The sequence below is a fragment of the Pituophis catenifer genome, unplaced genomic scaffold (genome assembly GCF_029215685.1).
Source record: "Pituophis catenifer annectens isolate HBS135680 unplaced genomic scaffold, rPitCat1.0.hap2 SCAF_1, whole genome shotgun sequence".
NCBI classification, from domain to species: domain Eukaryota; kingdom Metazoa; phylum Chordata; class Lepidosauria; order Squamata; family Colubridae; genus Pituophis; species Pituophis catenifer.
The window spans coordinates 251,848,055-251,869,558 of NW_027256881.1; the positions used below are offsets into that span (position 1 = coordinate 251,848,055).

General features: G+C 38.3%; 1 protein-coding gene across 1 annotated transcript in view; it reads right to left on the reverse strand.

Moving 5' to 3' along the window:
- Positions 1 to 21,504, reverse strand: part of INSC (INSC spindle orientation adaptor protein) — an 88,991-nt gene that overhangs the window by 13,215 nt on the left and 54,272 nt on the right. Inside the window, exons 8-9 of the mRNA XM_070935164.1 lie at positions 13,551 to 13,722; positions 8,287 to 8,465 (exon numbers count right to left, since the gene is read on the reverse strand). Coding sequence (XP_070791265.1) covers positions 8,287 to 8,465; positions 13,551 to 13,722 — 351 coding nt within the window. The remainder of the gene's footprint in view (positions 1 to 8,286; positions 8,466 to 13,550; positions 13,723 to 21,504) is intronic.

Genomic DNA, 21,504 nt, shown 5'->3' on the forward strand with positions numbered 1-21,504 from the left:
GGAGAAAACAATGCCAAGAAAGAAAGTGTCACTACTTCTTTTTACTAGGAGTAGGAAGTACACCTTGCTTGAGGAAGCAGCTTGAAAGAATGGATTCATTCAAAGCATTGTCCTAGTTTCAGGTCTGCAAAAGAAGGACTCATAGAAATAAATTGGCTTGATTTCATCCAAGTTTGGAGAAACTGTAGACTTCAGATGTCTTTGAACAATAACTCATCACTATCAAGTTGACTGATATCAAAGGAACTCCATCCTTGTCCTAATTAGTACTTGGATGAGAAATTAAATAGAAGGGTACGTAACGATTCTGTTATAGGACCAGAATCAGAAATAGACAGTTTGTAGCTCAAGTTGTAGGTTTGTCTTCCAAGCTTGCTGCTTGGTTCCTGGATGTTTCATTGTGCCAAATTAGATAATACCTTCAGTGGGTTTTTTTGGGGTGAAGTGTCTTGTTTGTTTATATAGGTCCTGGGTGATTGGTCCTGATTTATATAGGTCCTGGGTGATGGACTGGTTTAATCACAGGTCTATTGAATCACATGACTGATTCACAAGGCTGGTTGATTTATAAGACTGACTTAGAACCACTGTATGAACCAATGAGAAAGCAGACCATCTGAACCCCCAATCGATGAGCACCCAGGCTACACAAGCTGAATTTCACACCTCACAGCAACCAGTCAGAAGTCACAAGACCAGAACCAGTCTTGTGAATTAATCAGCCTTGTGATTCAGTCGGTCCTGTGATTCAATTGGTCCTGTGATTCAATCAGTCCTGTGATTCAACCAGTCACAAAACCACAAAACCGGCCACCGAGGACCTATATAAAGAAACAAGACACTTCATCCCCAAACCCTCCTGCTGAAGATGTTACCTAGTTTTGTAATGAAACATCTGGGAGCCAAGCTCGGAGGACAAACCTCTGCCTGTATAGAAACAGTTTATTAAGTAAATCTGATCAATAAAAGACAGATCATGTATGAAATAGCATTTCTAGGTAACTTTCTACTATTATGGATTTTATTTTTTCTTTAACAGGTCAAACATTAGTAGATTTTTAGAAGTCTAGCAGGTTTTCCTTCTGGCTGGCATTTGGAATTATCCTTTATAGAATTGTGATAGAAAACTAGGTTCTTATACAGAGTGTGTTGCTAGTTTGGTTATCCTGGTTAGGCCCATATATAAGAGACTGTAGGCTTTCTTGTAATAGTAATATTTATTTCTTTTCTTTCTCAGGAACACAATTAGACAAAAGCACTAATCTGGGAGGAACAAGAACTTATATACAGAGAAGGCGGGGCTAATGGTAAGTACTAACCAATGGTAAGTGACACAATGACATCACATAATGACATATAAACAAGCACACATATTTACAGATATCAGGTTAGGTATTTTCATCTGTAACAAATCCCCCTCTAAAATACCTAACTAATGGTGGGTTATTAAGATTATATATGCACATCAAGTTTGGAAGTCAAATACATATGTTGTTTGGTTGGCAATGGCTTAGTGAGGATATCAGCAATTTGTTCACTAGTATCGCAATGGACAGCTTTAATAAATCCTATACTTGACAGTTGTCTTACATGTTTATATTTTATATCGATATGTCGAGATCGTTGACCTATTGCTTCGGAAGCTGATATATCAATTGCTGCCTTATTGTCCTCATTGATAATAATTGGATAAACAGGTTCATCCCACACATTGGTTAACAAGTCATCGAACCAAGTTAGATTGTTGACCGCTTTGGATAAACAAACATATTCGGCTTCCGCTGTGGAAGTGGCAATTAAATTCTGTTTGCCTGTGTACCAGTGCACCGCACAGCCATTTATAAGAAAAACATATCCAGAAGTACTTTTTCTGGTTTTTGAATCAGTAGCCCAATCAGCATCAGCGTAGCAGGTCAAAGTTGGTTTTTCAGAAATGAATGGTTCTAAGAATAAGCACATATCAATGCTAGACTTTAGATATTTTAGAATCCTCTTAATTCCTTCCCAGTGGTATGAGTTAGGATTGCTTACATGTCTTGACAACAAATTTACAGCAAGGGTGATATCAGGCCTGGTCCAATTAGATATGTATAATAAGGACCCAATAATTGATCGATATAACGTGTTATCCTTGAATGGTTCGTACTCATTATACACATTCCTATAAAAATCAGTTGACATAGGAGTATCACAAATTTTTGAATTAATTAAGTTACATTTTTGTATGAGTTCCATAATCTTGTCTTTCTGAGATAATTTGAACCCCTTATCTGTTTTGTCAATTTGGACTCCTAGATACTTATTTACCTTTCCTAATATTTTTAAGTTGAAATTTTTGCCTAGTTGTTCAGCGAAATTATCACATTTAATTTTGTTGTGTCCAAAATACAATATATCATCAACATAAATCAAAACATATTCAATAGAATCATTATTTTTTTTTTTGTGAAAAAACAAAAATCAGATGAAGTAGCTACAAAACCCATATTTTTAAGTATCTTTGATAAGCACTCATACCACCGCTTACCGGACTGTTTTAGTCCATAAAGGCTCTTGTTTAATAGCCAAATTTCTCCCTTTTTGGTATCCTTTCCTGGGGGTGCTTTCACATAAATTTCTTTATCTAGATCAGCGTGCAGATAGGCTGTCTGCACGTCAAATTGATATACTTCCAGATTTAAGATAGAAGCTAACACTAGTGCTGTTTTCACGCTTTCTGATCTAACGGTTGGGGAGTAAGTGTCTTCATAGTCATCCGGAAATCTTTGGGCAAAGCCTTGAGCCACCAACCTGGCTTTGTATAGGAATTTACCATCCTCTAGCTCCTTGATTTTATAGATCCACCTAGTGCCAATAGGGGATTTCTCAGTGGGCAGGTCTGTTGGTGTATATACATTTAGTTCTCTCAAACTGTCCATCTCTTTTTTCATTGCTTCCTCCCACTTACTTTTTTCTTCTAGGGGTAGCTTAAGTATGTCATCATATGTGTTAGGAGTCAGGTGTTTAGCTTGGATAGACAGTACGTAATCATCTAATCTTTTAGGAATTATGCCCCTATTGGATCTAATGGGCCTATTCTGGGGATGTTCATCGCTATGCATATACTTAGCTTCTTTTTCGGTTAATTGATCTACTTTCAAAGTGGGGTGTCCTTTTTTCCATTCATCATTAACTATTACTGGGCATTTGATTCTGTTAGTAGATGTGGATTTGGGGTTCGTATCTGATGTGTGATGTTTTGCGTGCGTGTGTGTAATATTTTTTGATTCTGGGTAAATTTCATTGAGATGTAATTTTGACCAGTTCATGTGTTCATGAAACACGGCAGATCTGGATACAATGAAGTGATTATTTTTATCAATGAAGCGATATCCCTTGGTTCCTGATTCGTACCCCATAAATATCAGTCTTTTGGATACTTTCTCTCCTTTGCGCCTTAACTGTGAGGGCACATATACATCAGCAGATACACCAAATACGTGTAAATGCCCAATTTTTGGTTTCCTTCCATACATGAGTTCGTATGGGGTCTTATTGATTGTACTGGACCATAAGCGATTTATAGTGTAATTGGAATAATTAAGGGCTTCAGCCCAGAATGACTGGTTTAAACCAGCATCATCTAACACACATTTAACCATGGTTTGTAGCAAACCATTCTTCCTTTCAGAGACTCCATTTTGGAATGGGGAAAATGGACAAGATTTAAAGTGCAATATTCCTTGTGATTTTAGCCAAATTGAAAATTCGTTGGATAGGAATTCCGACCCCCTGTCAGTCATTATTTGTTTGATTTTGGTATTGTGTTGTGTTTCTACCATTTTAAAGAACTCCTTAAATTTTTTGAAAACCTCACTTTTGTGGTTAAGGGTGTATACAAAACCAAATCTACTATAGTCATCGACTATGGTCAGGAAGTATCTTTTTTTGTATTTAATTGAAGGTTTTAATGGGCCTACTACATCCATATGAATTAGTTGAAAGGTTGATTGTGTGGTGCGAGTGGCTTTTTTGGGTTTTGGCTTGTTTTTAATTTTGGAAGAATTGCACACAGAGCATTCTAAGTAATTTTTACAGTTCTTTATCTTTAAATCTTCGGAACACTCTAACATTTTTCGTATGACTGGAAAGCTCGCGTGTCCTAGCTTTCTGTGGAGTAAGTGACTACAATTATCGTGAATAGGTTTTCCATTGTTTAAATTTTCAGACATATTAGTATCAGTGTTTGATGCATTCTTATCATTATTTTCATCATGGCTATCTGAATTTGGTTTTTCGTTTCTTAATTGATAGTTTGCATAGACTAGTTCGTTATCTTGTGGCAGTAGGTATGTTAGTCCATCATTTGTAAATAGTTTACCTATGTTTCTGTTGTTCTTAGTCATGAATACCTTTCCACCTCTGAAAGTGGTTTCTATTGCATTGTCTATGCTTAACTTTAGGGTTGCCAATATGTTATTTGGAATTTCGGGCACAAATAGTACCCCCTCTATTTTTCCTATACCTTTTATATGCGTGTCTCCTATTCCTCTCACTAGGACTCTATTTTGGTTTGCTACTTTAATATAATATTTCTTTTCAGTGAAGTTACTTAATATTTCTCTATTATGAGTTGTATGGCATGTGGCTCCTGAATCTATGAGCCAGGTGTTGAGTGAATCAGATATCAAAGTGTTATTATTTCTTATTCCATATAGTGATCCTTTCTTATTTTCTCTAGGGTTATTTCTGTAAGTTTGTCTTTCTCTAGAGTGTGGTGATTCTCTTCTCTTATACCTGTAATCTGGGGAGGTTCTGTCTAAAAAGTGTATTCTTCTATCCTTGTGTTTATATGAGTCACTGTATCCTATATTCTTGGGGCAGTCTCTACTCTGATGTCTTTCAGATCCACATGTGAGACATTCATGTGGGTATCTGTCTCTGGCCCTGAAATCAGTCCTTCTTTGATTTCTACCTTCTCTTTGTTGTGTATATCGCTCTCTTCTAAGTCTATCTTCAGTAATAAGCTTATTGGTAAGGTTTTCTAAAGTAATTTGCTCTATACTTAGGTTATCTATTAGTGTAATGTAGTTATCCCAGCTGTGATCTAGTGAGTTAATTATAATGCTTTTCATGGTGTTGTCAGAAATGGTTTCTCCCCTTTGAATAAGGTCTGCTCTTACAGCGTTTAAATTCAAGATATGCTCACTCATGGATGTATCATGTTTTAGTTTGGCAGAATAGAATTCCCTAGAGATTTTTGTGGTAGTGGCTACATTTTTGCTATAGAACAGTCTGAATAATTTTTGATATACTTCAAATACAGTTAAATTATGCTCTATACTGGGGAGTATACTTGGGGAAATAGAAACAATTAACATATAGTATGCTTTGTGGTGGAGGCAGTCTATTTCATAGGTCCAAGGCTTATTTGGTGGGTTATCAATAAAAAATAAAACATTTTCTTTCATATATACAATCTGTAAACACTGATCCCATTCCATTAAGTTACTTCCATCTAATTTCAATTTTATAAAGTCTGGAGGTATTGTCCCTGAGTGTAGTGAGGTGTTATTCATGTTTAGTAGCTGTCCATGATTTAAGACCTTAGCATACTCACAATAAGGCCTGGGTATGGTAGATGTATGTCTGTATTTACTTATCTCTATGTTGCGCTGACTTGTATTTATGTTTCCTTCTTTCTTTGCAGGCTCGTTCTGGGCATGCTCAGTCCTCATTTTTCTCCAGCAGTCGATGAGGGAGGTTCCTGTGTCTGCAGCTCCTGGGGTGAAGTCCCAGACGGCCTTCTGTTGCTCTGCTTTGTTTCCGGAGGGCCTCTGGTGACTGAAGAATGCCTGGGGTGCTGCTCTGCTCATCGGGGAGTCTTCTCTGAGGTCGTCAGTAAGTGGAGCTTGAGGCGGGCCGCCATTGCCAATGGAGCCAGGTTGTTCAGGGAGCTGCTCTTCAGTAGGTAAGTATGATTGCCAGCTTGTCTTTCTTCGGGTGGCTAGGCCTTTCTTTAGACAGTCTATTTCTTTTTGGCCTTTGGTAGATGGTAGTTTAGAATTTTCTATTTCATTTTCTGGTTGTTTGTTTGGTATTGTTAGTTTAGTCCCGAGTGCTGCAGTTAGCACCTGTATAGCATTGTCTATTTCTACTTCAGTAGGTTGAGCTTTGTTTTGTTTAAATAATTGTTTTTTATTTGTTTTTGGACTCGGGTAATCATCTTCTTGGTAGGTTTTGTTTTTTATTTCGTAGTTTGAGGTTTGGAATTCTTTTAGTAATTGGTCAGGCATATTAGAGGTATTAGGTGGGTAAGATGGCTGCCATGAAAAAGGCGGGAAGCTGTCGCCATCTTTGGTGTCATTTTTGAAGTCAGGGGTTGAATTTCTTACCTTGCAGTTTTCTTGTTTGTTATTTTCGTTATCTGCTGCTGTTCCGTGGTCGTTTATTATGCTGCGGATTTTCACAAGCAGATTTGATTCAGCTGTAGTTGTTTCTATTAATTCTAGTATTTTTCTTTTTACCTCATCTTCTTTGTTTGGTGTTAGCAGTTCATTTTCTTGTAATTGCGTTTGTTTCTTAATATTTTCAAGTGGTGTATATTTGTCAGGAGTTAGTTGAGCTGCCATTCTTTTCGTTATGTATCTGGTGGCAGGTCTTCTTTTGTCGTTATGTGAGTCTTGCATCTTTATGTTCGGTTGGGCCTACCAAACCATCCTCTTGCTACCAATTTGTTGCTAGTTTGGTTATCCTGGTTAGGCCCATATATAAGAGACTGTAGGCTTTCTTGTAATAGTAATATTTATTTCTTTTCTTTCTCAGGAACACAATTAGACAAAAGCACTAATCTGGGAGGAACAAGAACTTATATACAGAGAAGGCGGGGCTAATGGTAAGTACTAACCAATGGTAAGTGACACAATGACATCACATAATGACATATAAACAAGCACACATATTTACAGATATCAGGTTAGGTATTTTCATCTGTAACAGAGTGCTTGAGTTTTAATACCTCAAAGTTTTAATCACTATAATAAATGGGAAAATGAGAGGGACAGCAATTTAGAAAGAAAAAGCAAAGAAATATAAGTGAAATTAATTTAAATCCAAACATTTTTTGTTTGTGGATTAAAGTGAGAATTTAGACCACCCATCTGATTTAACCATTATAAAGTGCTGAAATGTCCTGAAATGAAATGAAATGAAGTCCTGAAATGAATATGATTTTTCTGATATTTTAACACAGCCAGTGATGATGTAACAAAAGGAACAAAACCAAAACAGTATATTTTCTTTTAGAAAAAATGAATTTATTTAAATTTATCATCTTTGTAGGAGCAGCACTATTTTTGAGAAATACTAAATCACTTCTGACCTCAATTAAATTATGCCTCTTCCATTTTTGGCATGATGACTCATTGGATAAAAATGTCATTTCTATCTACTTGCTATTTTAATCATTCCTAATTTACAGTATATTTGGACTTTGACATAGCCAGTCCATCCATTTTACTGAATGGGGCGATTTGGTCAATCAAAGAGAACACTTTCTATTTAAAAATATTGTTAGCAATAAAGGCTATCAGAATCGTATATACAGTCCACCTTCTCACAGAACAGAAGGATACATATATTATATTCTATGTCGCGCCACTGTGGACAAGGTTTACATGAGTAAAGGAGGCTTAGAATAAAGAGACATTTCTTTATTTTTGCACAGCATATATTCTGTGCCATCTTTCATTACGCTGACCACCAAGAGGTGCCATATTATCAGTTTGATCCTCACTGGAAATTGCTACCCATATCTGACTACTACCAATAAGGATGAAAACTGCTATTATTTTAATTATTCTTGAGTTGATTTATTTTCTTTCCTAGGCCATAACCTTTCAAACTACTAGCATCATGGCATTATTTAAAGGTGCTTACTTCTAAATAGATTTCCAGAATGGCTACTAAAGCTATTACATCATTATAAGCAAAGCTATGTTATCCCACAAAGCTGGCTTTGCATGAAAAAGTCTTTAATAAATGGTACAATAAGAAGAAAAAGCCATGAAAGAGAATTCCAAAACTCTGAGGACATCAACACTAAACAGGACAGTAAGATGAAGCTGTTATTTCAAATTTTTTGGGCATATCCTGTTCAGAAGATTTTGTCCATTACGTGCAAAGTCAGCTACACCAAGCATTAAATCAGGGGTATTCTGAACTCTTTCCTACATCTATATATTTTTTTTCTTATACTATGTCAACCGTTCATGTTAAGTTCTCTGGACATACATTAAATATGCTTACCTGATCTCGAGAATATGGACTATCTACTTTCTGTTTGTCAGAACAAGCTGCAATAAGAATCTTCATCGCATCCAGTTGAAGCAACATCTCACAGGCCTTTGAGTCCAAAAATGTAATATTGGCAAGTGCAGCTGAAGCCAATAGGAAAACTTCCCCAGAGGCAGCCTCTTGGCACAGTTCTAGGAATTAGAAAACCCAATTAAAATATTAAATTAAAACCAGTCCATTTATTTAACAGAATAACAGTCAGAGTTAAAAGGAACCTTGGAGATCTTCTAGTCCAACCCCCGCTCAAGCAGGAAACCATGTACCATTTCAGAAAAATGGTTGTCCATTCTCTTCCTAAATGCCTCCAATGAGCCTACAATTTCTGGAGGCCAGTCATTCCACTGATTACGGTAATCGTTCTATCAGGAAATTTCTCTTAGTTCTAGGTTGGTTCTTTCCTTAGTTAGTTTCCTTGCATGCTTTGTTTGCTTACATGTTTTAAAACATTTTATGGGTGGGAGGAAAGATCCTTGAACAGCTGTTTACTTCAAATAAAAATGCATGATACAAATGTGGTTGTACCATAGAGTCTGGATGTAGATATAGATTCGGTTGCTAGATCAAATGTAACCGGATGCACAGATAAATATAACTAATTGATTCACAAGATATTTAATTTGTGTATCTTGCTATCATTATAGCTAAAGCTGTGCTATTTTCCCTTTCTGGGAAAGAGCATTGGAAACCCAAAGACCTCTTAAAATGCTGCAGACAGAGCTGTTATTATAACCTTCTAAGTATCTTTTAATTTCTGTATACATCTATTTTAACTAAGGTCTGACTCACCCAGCAATTTGATTTGTCTGTGGTTCTGGGATTAAATAAATAAGAACAGTAATTCAATTACTTAGCTATAAATTTAATGGAGAAATTAGAGATTTATTAGAGGAAAGATTCCCTATTGCAGTCTTTTCTTTCTAAATATGCTTAGGTACAGCTGGACCTGAATGCAAAAAGTAGATGCTTTAATGCTAACAACAGATAACTCTCTTACTTGTTAATCATAATTCTAATAGCAGAACCTCATGTTCCAACATGATAGTAAATCAGGTGCTTAAACCATGACTGTTTTCATCGTCGTCGTCATCATCATCGTCGTCTGGCAAATTATTATTATTACTTTATTCATTAAACTTGAAACTCAGTCAACTGAACATTCAAAAATGCATCACAAATACCATTGACTGGTGCTAATGGTTGATACGGGTTGCTGCCAGTGTCCTAGGTATCAACCAAGTACCTTCTTAAGATGTACGATGTTCCAAGTAGCGCAGTTTTTTGCAGTTCCACTGGTGTTATTGCAGAAAGATGCAATTTGCTGATGTACCTTATAAAATTCTTGGACATGGTACCAAGTGCCCCGATGACAATGTGTATCACTGTTACATGTTTCATCCATAGCCGTGTAGTTTTGATGGCCAGGTCGCGATATTTCGTGATTTTTTCCAGTTCTTTTTCTACGACTCTAGCATCTCCTGGTACCATGATGTCAATAAATTGTACATTTCGGTTTTTGACAACTGTGATATCTGTTGTGTTCCAATGACGATCTGTCCCACAAGATCTTCACTGTCTCATTTTTGATAACTTTTTCCACTTTGTGCTCCCATGACTTTTTGGATACAGGAAAGTTGTGTTTTTTACATAATGACCAGTGGATTAATTTAGCAACTCAGTCGTATCTAGCTTTGTAATCAGTTTGTGTGATTTTGCTGCATTCACATATTAAACGTGAAACAGTTTCAACTTTGTTGTTGTTGCAAAGTCGGCAGTTTGGATTGTTGGTGGATTTTTGTATCTTTGCTTTCATGGCATTAGTTTGTAGTGCTTGTTCTTGACCAGCCAGTATTAAACGTTCTGTTTCTTTCTTGATGGTTCCCATCTTAAGCCATGCCCATGTAAAGTTGTCATCACATTTTCCTTCAATGTTTTTCAAGTGCTGTCCATGCAAAGCTTTGGTTTTCCATCTATTTAATCTGTCATCCAGCTGTTTTTCCTTATATTCTGCCTTTGTTTCTGTTGTTTTTATAATGTTCTCCATTTTCACAGCCTGCAGCAATTTTTCTGTACTTCGGTTCACATAATCATTCAAACTTTGTTTTTCTTCTTCTGCATTATTATTGTTGTTGTTGTTGTTGATGATGATGATGTTGATGTTGTTGTTGTTGTTAATTTTTGGTGAGATTAACAGCCTTTGAGGCTGGTTAATAGCTCAGCAGCTCGAGTCCTAACCAAGGACCTAGGAACTGTTAGGGTATCGTCGGAGGATGTAAGCTGTTCCGAGTAGGGTGTTTTTTTGTAGAGTCAAAATGTTCAAGTCCGGTAAACTTAGAATTTCTAAATAGCGGGGTAGCCCTTTGGGTATTGCTGCAAGGGCCCCAATTACAATCGGGACAACACATGATTTCTTTTTCCACAGTCACTCAACTTCAATTTGCAAGTCCCACTACTTTGTGATTTTTTCTTGCTGCTTATCTTCAATCCGTGCATTACCAGGTATTGCAGTGTCAATGAACCATACTTTTTTCTTTTCAACTATTGTTATGTCAGGTGTGTTGTGGACCAAGTGCCTGTCAGTCTGAATCCTAAAGTCCCACAAGATCTTGAGTTTCTCATTCTCTAAAACTTTCTCAACCTGATGTTCCCAGTGGTTTTTGCTGTACTCAAATCCAAACTTCTGGCACAATTTCCAGTGAATGATCTTAGCAACACGGTCATGGAATTGTAGGTAGTCAGTTTGTGAAATTTTGCTGCACCCACTAATCAGGTGGTCGACTGTCTCATCTTTCTCATTGCAGAGGCGGCATTTGCTGTTAGTGGTAACAAGTTGAATTTTTGCCTTCATGCAGTTTGTGGCTAGGGCTTGTTCTTGAGCTGCCAAAATAAAGTTTTCTGTTTCTTTTTTCAGTACTCCTGATCTTAACCAATTCCAAGTTAGTTTCTGGTCAGCTTTGCTTTCAATATTTTTCAAGTATTGGCCATGCAGAGCTTTGCTTTTCCAATTTTCAGCTCGCTGCTCAATTACTTCTTTCTTATATTCTGCTTTTGTTTTAGTTGTCTTTAAAAGGCCTCTTTTATTTACTTCCTTAATCATTGGCTCTTCACTTTTCTGGATGTAATCATTCAAGCTGTGTTTTTCTTCTTCCACAGTCTGCTTTACTTGTAGGAGTCCTCGACCACCCTCTGCTCTTGGTAAATATAATCAGTCAACATCACTTTTAGGGTGCAAGGCATGATTTATTGTCATAAGCTTCCTTGTTTTTCTGTCCAAATTGTGTAACTCCATCTGGGTCCAGTCAATTATTCCTGCAGAGTATCTAATCACAGGTATAGCCCAGGTATTTATGGACTATACCTGTGAATAATTTTATTATTATTATTATTATTATTATTATTATTATTATTATTATTATTATTATTATCATCTATATGTTGCTTGGCTGTTTTGTTTGCAGTTGCTTTTTTTTTTCTATTTTCTATTTTAATTTTGGAGATAAATAAAAAAATATTTTAAAAAAACATTATTTTCTTTCCTGCTGATTTCTTCTATATTTCGGCAGAGGTTTCCACCACCCCACCCAGGTAAAACGTGGCATTTAGCATAAGCCAGCAAAATTAAAGCCATCCACTGGGTGGCAGTTTTTGCCAGAAAGTGTGTCACAAGTTTTGTGGCATCATTAATAATATTTATGTGATGCAGACTGCAACACTATAGAGGGTATCCAGAAGCCAAGAGGAATTGAACTGATTTAAATTCATTTGAGAGCAGAAACTAATGTCCACCATGAGAAAAAAAAGAAAGAAAGATCTAACCTCTCAATTTCCCTTCTAACAATCTAGAGAGCATTGCCGTAATCCAGACGAGAGGTGACGAGGGCATGAGTCACTGTGCACAAGTAATCCCGATCTAGGAAGGGCCACAACTGGCGGATCAGGCGAACCTGATAAAAAGTCCCCCTGGCTACAGCCGTCAGATCTTCCTCCAAGGACAGCTGTGTATCCAGGAGAATGCCCAAATTGCGAGCCCTCTCTGTGGGGGCCAAAGACTCACCCCCAATAGTCAGTGATGGTGTCAACTGACTATAGCGGGATGCCAGAAACCACAGCCACTCAGTCTTGGATGGGTTGAGCCTGAGCCTGTTCCTCCCCATCCAGATCCGCATGGCCTCCAGGCACCCGGACATCACTTCAAGGGCATCATTGGGGTGGCCCAATGATGCCCTTTGAGGGCATATTTGAGGGGCTGCCACAAAGAAGAGAGGGTCAATCTATTTTCCAAATCACCAGAAGGCAAGATAAGAAACAATGGATGGAAACTAGTCAAGGAGAGAAGCAACCTTGAACAAAGGAGAAATTTCCTAATGGTGAGAACAATTAATCAGTGGAAGCTTTTAAGAAGAGACCACACAGCCACTTGTCTAGAATGGTATGCAGTGATGGCGAACCTTTTAGGCACAGAGTGCCCAAACCAGAAGGCACGTGCCTGCCTGTGCGCATGCATGCACGCACACGCCCCAGAGCATCAGAAACCCGACGACCAGCTGGCCGGCATGCATGCGCGCCTCGGAAACCCAACAACCAGCTGGCTGAGCTGGGGCAACGGCCCTCATGTCCACAGTGAGGGCTCTGTGTGCCACCTCTGGCACGCGTGCCATAGGTTCGCCAGTACGGGTATAGGGTCTCCTGGTTGAGCAGGGAGTTGGACCAGAAGACCTCCAAGGTCTCTTCCAACTCTGTTATTATGTTAAGATAGAAGTTAAGGAACAATGAAATAAGGCCTTTGATTAAAAACAGTTCTTCACCCTTTCCTAAACAATCTGAGATTAGGATATTTGAAAATTCTCCTAATCAGTAGAAATATTCCTGCTAAGAGTCAGCATGTCAATTGAGACAGGCTCTCTAAAACAAAAATATAGAAAACTGACAGCAGAAAAAGACCCTTTGAGGGTTTTTTCTTGTTGTTGTTTTCTTTTTAATTTATTATTTTTAACTTTTTATTTTTATCAGATGATAGACATGTGTTTATCTCAAGCATGCTTAAACTCTGACCCAGAAGAGGAAGGGAAAAAAGTGAAAAAGCGAGAAAAAATACGCAAATTAAAAGAAAGATTACAATTAGCATATCACACATAGCATGTGGTAATTAGTCTAAAAATTTCCAAAGCCTTTTGCACCTTAACAACATTCAAACATGGAATTTTCATGGATATACATACTGAGAAGCGCGGTGACAATTTCTTCCATGTTCTCCAGAAAGCTGTTGAGATGCTGAGTGAAAGTGAGCTGAGGAGATGTGATCTGAGCTATTACTGCAGCTGCTTCAGCATGAGTAGCTTGGGAATGTATACCATCTGTAAGAATGTCAGCCAAACATAATATTCCATCAACCTAAGGAGAGAAGGTGGTGAAAAAAAAAATGATGGAGCATATTTTGACAAAGCAACCTTGAGATGACAAGGGTTATAGAGAATAATCTAGGAGTTGAAGTGCAGCCCTATTTGAAAGCTAGTCAAACAACAAAATATAAAGGCCCTATTTTTTATCTATCCCTTTGTAAGATGTACAGAGAATGGAACTGTACAGTCAAGACTGTACAGTTAGTTATAGGAGTGGATACATAAGTAAACAACATTCATGGTCTTTTAATCGGAGTTTACCTCTCAGCCAGAGGTGGGTTCTATTTACCTTTACTACCAGTTCACAATGGGAGCGGATTGGAATGGATTTACTGTAGTGCACTCTATAGGTGGCTACTCCTAAAGAGCATCCAGAAGCTTCAGTGGTAAGAATGCAACTCTACAGACAATGATGTGTTCCCTAGCATAGCATACATTATACCCAGTGATGAAATCTAAAATTTGTTACTACCGGTTCTGTGGGCGTGGCTTGGTTGGGGGGGTTAATGTGACTGGGTGGGTGTGGCTATTTTTTTTTTTACTTTTAAAACTATTTTTTACATGTAAAACCATGTAAAAAAATGCTTTCAAAAAGCTCTGACGATCCCAGCTGAGTTGCCTGATCAGGCAACTCAGCTGGGATCGTCAGAGCTTGGATCGTCAGAGCCATTTAAAAGAAAAAAAGCTTCTGATGATCGCGCGGCTCAGCTGGGCATGGGGGGCGGGGGCAGGGATTTTTGCTACCGGTTCTCCGAACTGGCCATCGCTACCTACTCGCCTGAGCCGGTCTGAACCGGGAGCATTTCACCCCTGATTACACCTCCGTTCCTCAAACTGCATTAAGGCACTGATTTGAAGTTTAAAATCTTACGTGTCTTGGAACTAGATAATTTAAGGGATTGACTCTTCTTAATTTCATCTCCCTATCCCATCAGGTCAAGTAGAAGGGTTATGCTTCAAGTCCTCTTAAGCAGTACTATCTGATGGGATCCAGGACATGCACTTTTTCTTCTATGCCCCTAACCACTGGGACATCATTCCCCCCCCCCACATACACACACACCTGAGGTGGAGATTAGCCCCATACTCCTGGCCTTACAGAAAACCCTGAAAATGTGGTTTTTCTATCAACCTTGAGCCTGCAAGGATCATTTGTATGAAATTAAGGCACTGTTCTTCTTCTATTATGGGAAAAAAGTGAGGATTTTCATGCCTCTCATATCTCTATTTTTGCTTTTATTTTTGCTTGATGTGTCCTGAATTGCTACATAGTTTATAAGGGGCAAAAATCATATTTTGTGAGATGAGTCCCTGTATAAATTTGCTAAATAAATAAAATATTCAAGAAGTCAGTATTCTCCCTAAAATTAAATTATAGAGAACAGTTTTCCTTCTGGGGATATCAAAAAGTATTACCTAATACCTAATATCTATTATCACATTTTTCTATTATCACATTTTTGTTATCAAATGTATTGGGCTGTTCATCATAGAGTATTCAGTTCATGTGTTCAAATGTCTTCAGTTCTTGTTAATACATAATGCTGATGCCTTAAGTGATCTATTTAAAGCTTTTCTGGCTCTCACTTTTATTATTCATTAATAACCCATGCCAAATTACCTTACCTATCCCTATCTGGATATAAATTAATATATTTGATTTTCTGTTATCCATAACAGCATTTTATGAAAAGTGCTATCAAGTTTACAAAAATGAATGCTATTATCTTAGAAATAATTATGATTATAGCAAGGATAAATATAACACGGGCCTATTTATTTTATAGAACATAATGTTTGGTGTGTACTATTCGGAAATGAAAATTATGTTCCCAATGTCCATTTTTTTGGACAAGATGTCATCATCAATCTATATTTCTCTAATCATAAGAAAAGTAACTGTAGGCTGAGTCCAAGGGAAGAGTCAAACACGTCATAAGTCATGTGTCTCTGCGCACCCACAAGAGATCTAAGCCCACATTCAATTCCATTGACTCATATCTACCGCCAATTTAGTAGCTCAGATTCTTGTAGAGAGTTTAAGCCTGCAATAAATCTTTATATTCATTTGAACTGCCGGAACTTCCTGATTTCCCTGGCCCATGACAGTAATCATTTGCATAACTCTCTTTAGTTCAGGGAATATATTTCTGCTTGAACAATATGACTACAAGTTAATATAAATATTCATATTTAAAGCAGCATTTCAATTTGCATTTTCTAAAAAAAATAATTCACTATCAAAATATCACATTTTAAAATACTTAACACTTTTTTTGAAGTTAAACACTGTAGAAAATACTTAGGGTATGAACAAGGCTGCAAATACAAAGTTCAAACTTCGTATTAATTTGATCAACATGGTTGAATATCAGAACTTGCCAAGGCAGAATTTCTAGAGTGGCTACTACTACAGTCATGTCAAGAGTGCCGAAGCACTTCCGGATTGAAAGTCGTCTGCTTTCAAACTGCTGGGTTGGCAGAAGCTAGAGCATGTGGTGGGAGCTCACTCCATCCTGCGGCAGCAACCAGATCTCAAATGTGAGCCTGCCGATCATCAGCCCAACGTTCTAACCTTGTGATTCACAAGCTCCTGCTATGATGCAGATCATGTTGTGATTCACAACAAAATAAGCTAGTGGGTTTAACTCTTCTTACACAAAGATAAGTCATGTCTATCAAGATTCTCAATCACCCAGATCATGGTTGTCCCAAATGTGTTTTTTTCAAAAGGCAAGTTTTTTGTTTTTCCTCTGAAAACATTTCACTTCTCATCAAGAAGCTTCTTCAGTTCTAACTAAAGAAGTTAGAACTGAACTGAACGGTTAGAACTGAAGAAGCTTCTTGGATGAGAAGTGAAACATTTTCAAAGGAAAAACCAAGACAGTCCAGTTGCCTTTTGGAAAAAGCACCTTTGGGCCAAAAATAAGTCATATCTCCTCTGATCATCTTCAATCTATGGCTTTTATTGTCTTACTGCTTCATAATATAAAACTGGAATATTGTTTACTCTCAGATCTTTTTTACAGTGAATTGCTGCCCTTGATTATGAGTAAGTTATTAGAAATAGAAGAACAAAATGAAGGCAAAAGATTTGCTGAAATCTTGGATTTGGAGGATAGGATTTAATTTTGAGAATAAAACTACATGAATTTACATGGTTTATCCAGAAACAAAACACTGCAGGTTTGGGAAATGGCGCAGCGGTTAGAGTGCAGTACCGCAGGCTACTTCTGCTGACTGCTGATTGCCAGCAGTTTGGCAGTTCGAATCTCACCAGGCTCAAGGTTGACTCAGCCTTCCATCCTTCCGAGGTGAGTAAAAGGAAGACCCAGATTGTTGGGGACAATATGCTGACCCTGTAAACCATTTAGAGAGGGCTGTAAAAGCACTGTGAAGCAGTACAGAAGTCTAAGTGCTATTACTATTGTTATACTACACTGAGGCAAGACCCCCTACTCCTCTCACAAACAATTTTCCCTCTCCCTTATCACTGAGGTACAATAAACCCAAGTGTACTTTACACTATTTGGGCCTGATGTGGAAGTAAATGCAAGTGTGTGGGAGGGGAAATAAAACTTACCAGGTTACACCATTTATAAGCATCCAATAATAAATTTTAAAAGGACAGGGGAACAATCTAATAAAAGCACTTTAACATCCCAAAAGAAATTGCTGTTCCAAGCATTTATATAATTAGCTTTCACACTGAAAGGAACTTTGGAATGTTGCCCTGCTTTCTGCTTAATTCTGGAGAAGTAATCAGCTAAAATGTCAAACATGCTCAATATCTTGGCAATACAAGAGAATGGGTCAGATAGATAATACAAACAAAAGAATTCTATGAATGCAGCATAATACAAGAGAGAGTTTGCATTTGAGGAATATTTGAGTGGTGAAATCATAACTGTAAAGTTTAAGACTTTCCAGTTAAGGAAACTGTTTAATAAAATTTGTCAGGTATAGCCAGTTGGAGGACAATCTTCTTAAGCATCACTTTTCTAAGCAGTGAATAGGTCACTTACAGTCTTAGTCCCTTTATCTGAAAAAAAGGTACTTGTCAGACATTATATTTCATACAGTATATGCCCAGTGCCACACTAGTGATGCTGCACACACAAAAGGCTCATTTGACTTAATAGTTTCACATTTAATAGGGAGAGGCTTTTGCCCATTGCACTGACAGATTTGAAATTCAGAGTTTTGAGAATATGTCACATTTCTCATGATAAGGGCATTGAATCACAAAATTCCTATCCAGAAGGAGAAAACTGTTGAAAATTCCATGTCATTCTTCTATCTGTTTCCCAACCTATGTAAACTTCAACTCCCACAATTCTCCAGTGAGCACAATTGTTTTGAGAATTCTGAAGTCCATATATCAGGAAGGCTATCAGCTTAGGAAACCTTGTTCTAGGATTTCCCTATGATCCCAAGTTTAATTTTATAGATTTTTTTTTTTAGCAAATAGGTGCATCTCCAAAGTAACATCTTTATTGCTTGGTAAGGCCACACTTGGAATACTGCATCTAGTTTTGGTCACCACGATGTAAAAAAAGATGTTGAGACTCTAGAAAGAGTGCAGAGAAGAGCAATAAAGATGATTAGGAGACTGGAGGCTAAAACATATAAAGAACGGTTGCAGGAACTGGGTATGTCTAGTTTAATGAAAAGAAAGACTAGGGGTGACATGATAGCAGTGTTCTCATATCTCAGGAGCTGCCGTAAAGAAGAGGGAGTCAAGCTATTCTCCAAAGCACCTGAGGGCAGGACAAGAAGTAATGGGTGGAAACTAATCAAAGAAAAAAGCAACCTACAACTAAGGGGAAATTTTCTGACAGTTAGAACAATTAATCAGTGGAACAACTTGCCTCCAGAAGTTGTGAAAGCTCCAACACTGGAAGTTTTTAAGAAGAGATTGGATAACCATTTGTCTGAAGTGGTATAGGGCCATGATGGCGAACCTATGGCACACGTGCCAGAGGTGGCACACAGAGCCCTCTCTGTGGGCATGCGCGCCATCGCCAACTGCTCTTCTGGTTTCTGGTGAGCACATGCACTGGCCAGGTGGTCTTTGGGGGTGCCAGAGGACCGGAAAACTGCCTGAAAACAGACTGAAAACAGGCAAAAAACAGTGTGTGTGCGTGCTTGCTTGCATGCGCATTCCAGTTTGGGCACTCAGTGCCAAAAAGGTTTGCCATCACTGGTATAGGGTTTCCTGCCTAAGCAGGGGATTGGACTAGAAGACCTCCAAGGTCCCTTCCAACTCTGTTATTCTATTCTATTCTTACAGTTCCTAAATAATCTGTGTGGTACGTAGATGTTGCTAGGAGGTTTTGTATCTTGTTTCATATGGTTGGTTTGTTTTCCTTATTAACTTCCATTTAATTCTCTGTAGTTTTAAACCAGGAAGTTTGAAAGAATGTCAGGGAAAGTAAATTGGTGACCTTAAACAACATATAGGTGTAGATGATAGACCTTAGAAGTTTAGATGTAGATGATAGACCTTGAGAGAGAGCTGGACCCTGCGGAAGGGAATTTGGAGTGCATCTGGGCAGACACGATACAATGATACCATCTCCTTAAATCAAACATGTTACACCTCCCCTCCCCCCAGGATTGGGCAGCAGGAGCAGCATGCTTTGAATCACACTTTCACTTGGAGATCCAAATCAATACAGCCTAGGAAGGTGTGATTTATGCAGAATATAAATGAAGATGATTTCCCCTCCAATTAAGATACTTTAGGGCAGTGGTGGGGAACCTATGGTACGCGTACCAGAGGTGGCGCTCAGAGCCCTCTCTGTGGGCACACGGGCCATTGCCTCAGCCCAGCTCCATCGCGTTTCTCTGTCATGTTTCTCCGTCGCGTTTCTCCATCGCATTTCTTGCCATCGCTTGCAAAGAAACAAGTTTGTGGGACTAAAAAAAATGTGTGAAACAGCATTCCGCCTTCATCGCGGTACATTTGCTGTTGCTGCCTCCATGGCCTGCCTGCTGCTCTCGCAGCACCTTGCGCAGCAGTGAAATTTAGTGTGCTTCACAATGGGGGAGACAGGATCCCCTCCTCCTGGAGCCCATTAATTACCTCTTATCTCCTCTTATATTTAGTGTGGTGTTGTAAATTTTCACTGGTCATAGTGGGCAACCCAGTAATACTCAAGGTACACAGGTATCAGAAATTGAACGCAAGTTGTTACTGCAAACAGATAAAGATCGGATCCTTTTTAATAGTGGGTTATAAACAAATACACTGAAACCCGGCCCTAGAAAGGAAAACTTTCCTGACAGTTAAGTCAGTGGAATGACTTGCCTTCAGAAGTTGTGCTCCAACACTGAAAGTTTTTAAGAAGAGATTGGACAACTATTTGCCTGAAATGGTATAGGATTTCCTGCCTGAGCAGGGGTTGGACTAAAAGACTTCCAAGGTCCCTTCCTCTGGTTATGTTAAACAACAGAAATCTAGATTAGGATGCAGAAACATATTCATATTGAGTGTTGCTGTTGATCTTTGAACTGCATGGTGGACTTGCACTACAAGAAATCAAAGGGCAGGACAAAGAATAGCCAGTCCTAGAGTGGAATTACATTTGATTAAATGTTCATTTTATTGAAGACAGTTTACTCTTTGTGTATTTATTAATTTCCTTTGGTCAATTAATAATTATAATTTGATATCAACCTTTGGAGAGACGTGGGGCTGCCTTTACTACATTGGGGGACACATTAATCTTAAGGCAGTCTTGAAGTCAACTCCCCTCTTCTAGATGCAGGCAGTTAGGTAGGGATGGAGGCGGCTGTGCTTTCTTGAAACATCAAGAAAGCTTGGAAGATCTTTCAAGCTTTGTGCTAACTGGAGAAGCATAGGTTAATGCCAAAGTCAGGAGGACTTTTTCCCAACTTGGACTGGTAGGCATGTAGCCCTAACTTGAAAGGAAGGGCCTGGTCTGAATTATCCATGCACTCAGTTCCTGTTATTTGATTGTATAATAGTATTATAAAAATAAAATAAAGTTAAGACTGCTTTTAGAGATAGCATAGAGGACATAGCTGACTGAGCATCTATGGGAATGAAATAGTCAGAGCCTACCAGATCTTTGCTCCATTAATAATATCCTCAAGTTTCCATAGTGCTTCACAACTTTAATAAATTTTACCCTGCTCTCCTTGTTGTCAGCTCTCCCATAATACAGCCTAATATACTCATGCAAACACAGATAAAGCCCTATCAGTAGGACCAGAACCCATCACATACACACACAATATTGCATTATTTACAATTGTACAAGATAAGAAAAAAGATAATCTAATGTATGATGTGCATGAAGGGTAAATGAAGGAGACAGGAGGTCTAAACACAAGAGTAATTGAAAGTTACTGCCTTGAAACAAAATAAAGAATTATAATGTAATATATTGTATAATAATATATTCCGAAGAAGAGGGGGAAAGGGGGGAAAGAAAGGGAGAGCAGTAGAAACAGAGGTGGTATTCAGCAGGTTCTGGCCTGTTCTGGAGAACCGGTAGCAGAAATTTTGAGTAGTTCGGAGAACTGGTAAATACTACCTCTGACTGGCCCCACCCCCATCTATTCTCTGCCTCCCGAGTCCCAGCTAATCAGGAGGAAATGGGGATTTTGCAGTAACCTTCCCCTGGAGTGGGGTGGGAATGGAGATTTTACAGTATCTTTACCCTGCCATGCCCACCAAGCCACACCACCCCCCATCAAGCCACGTCCACAGAACCAGTAGTAAAAAAATTTGAATCCCACCACT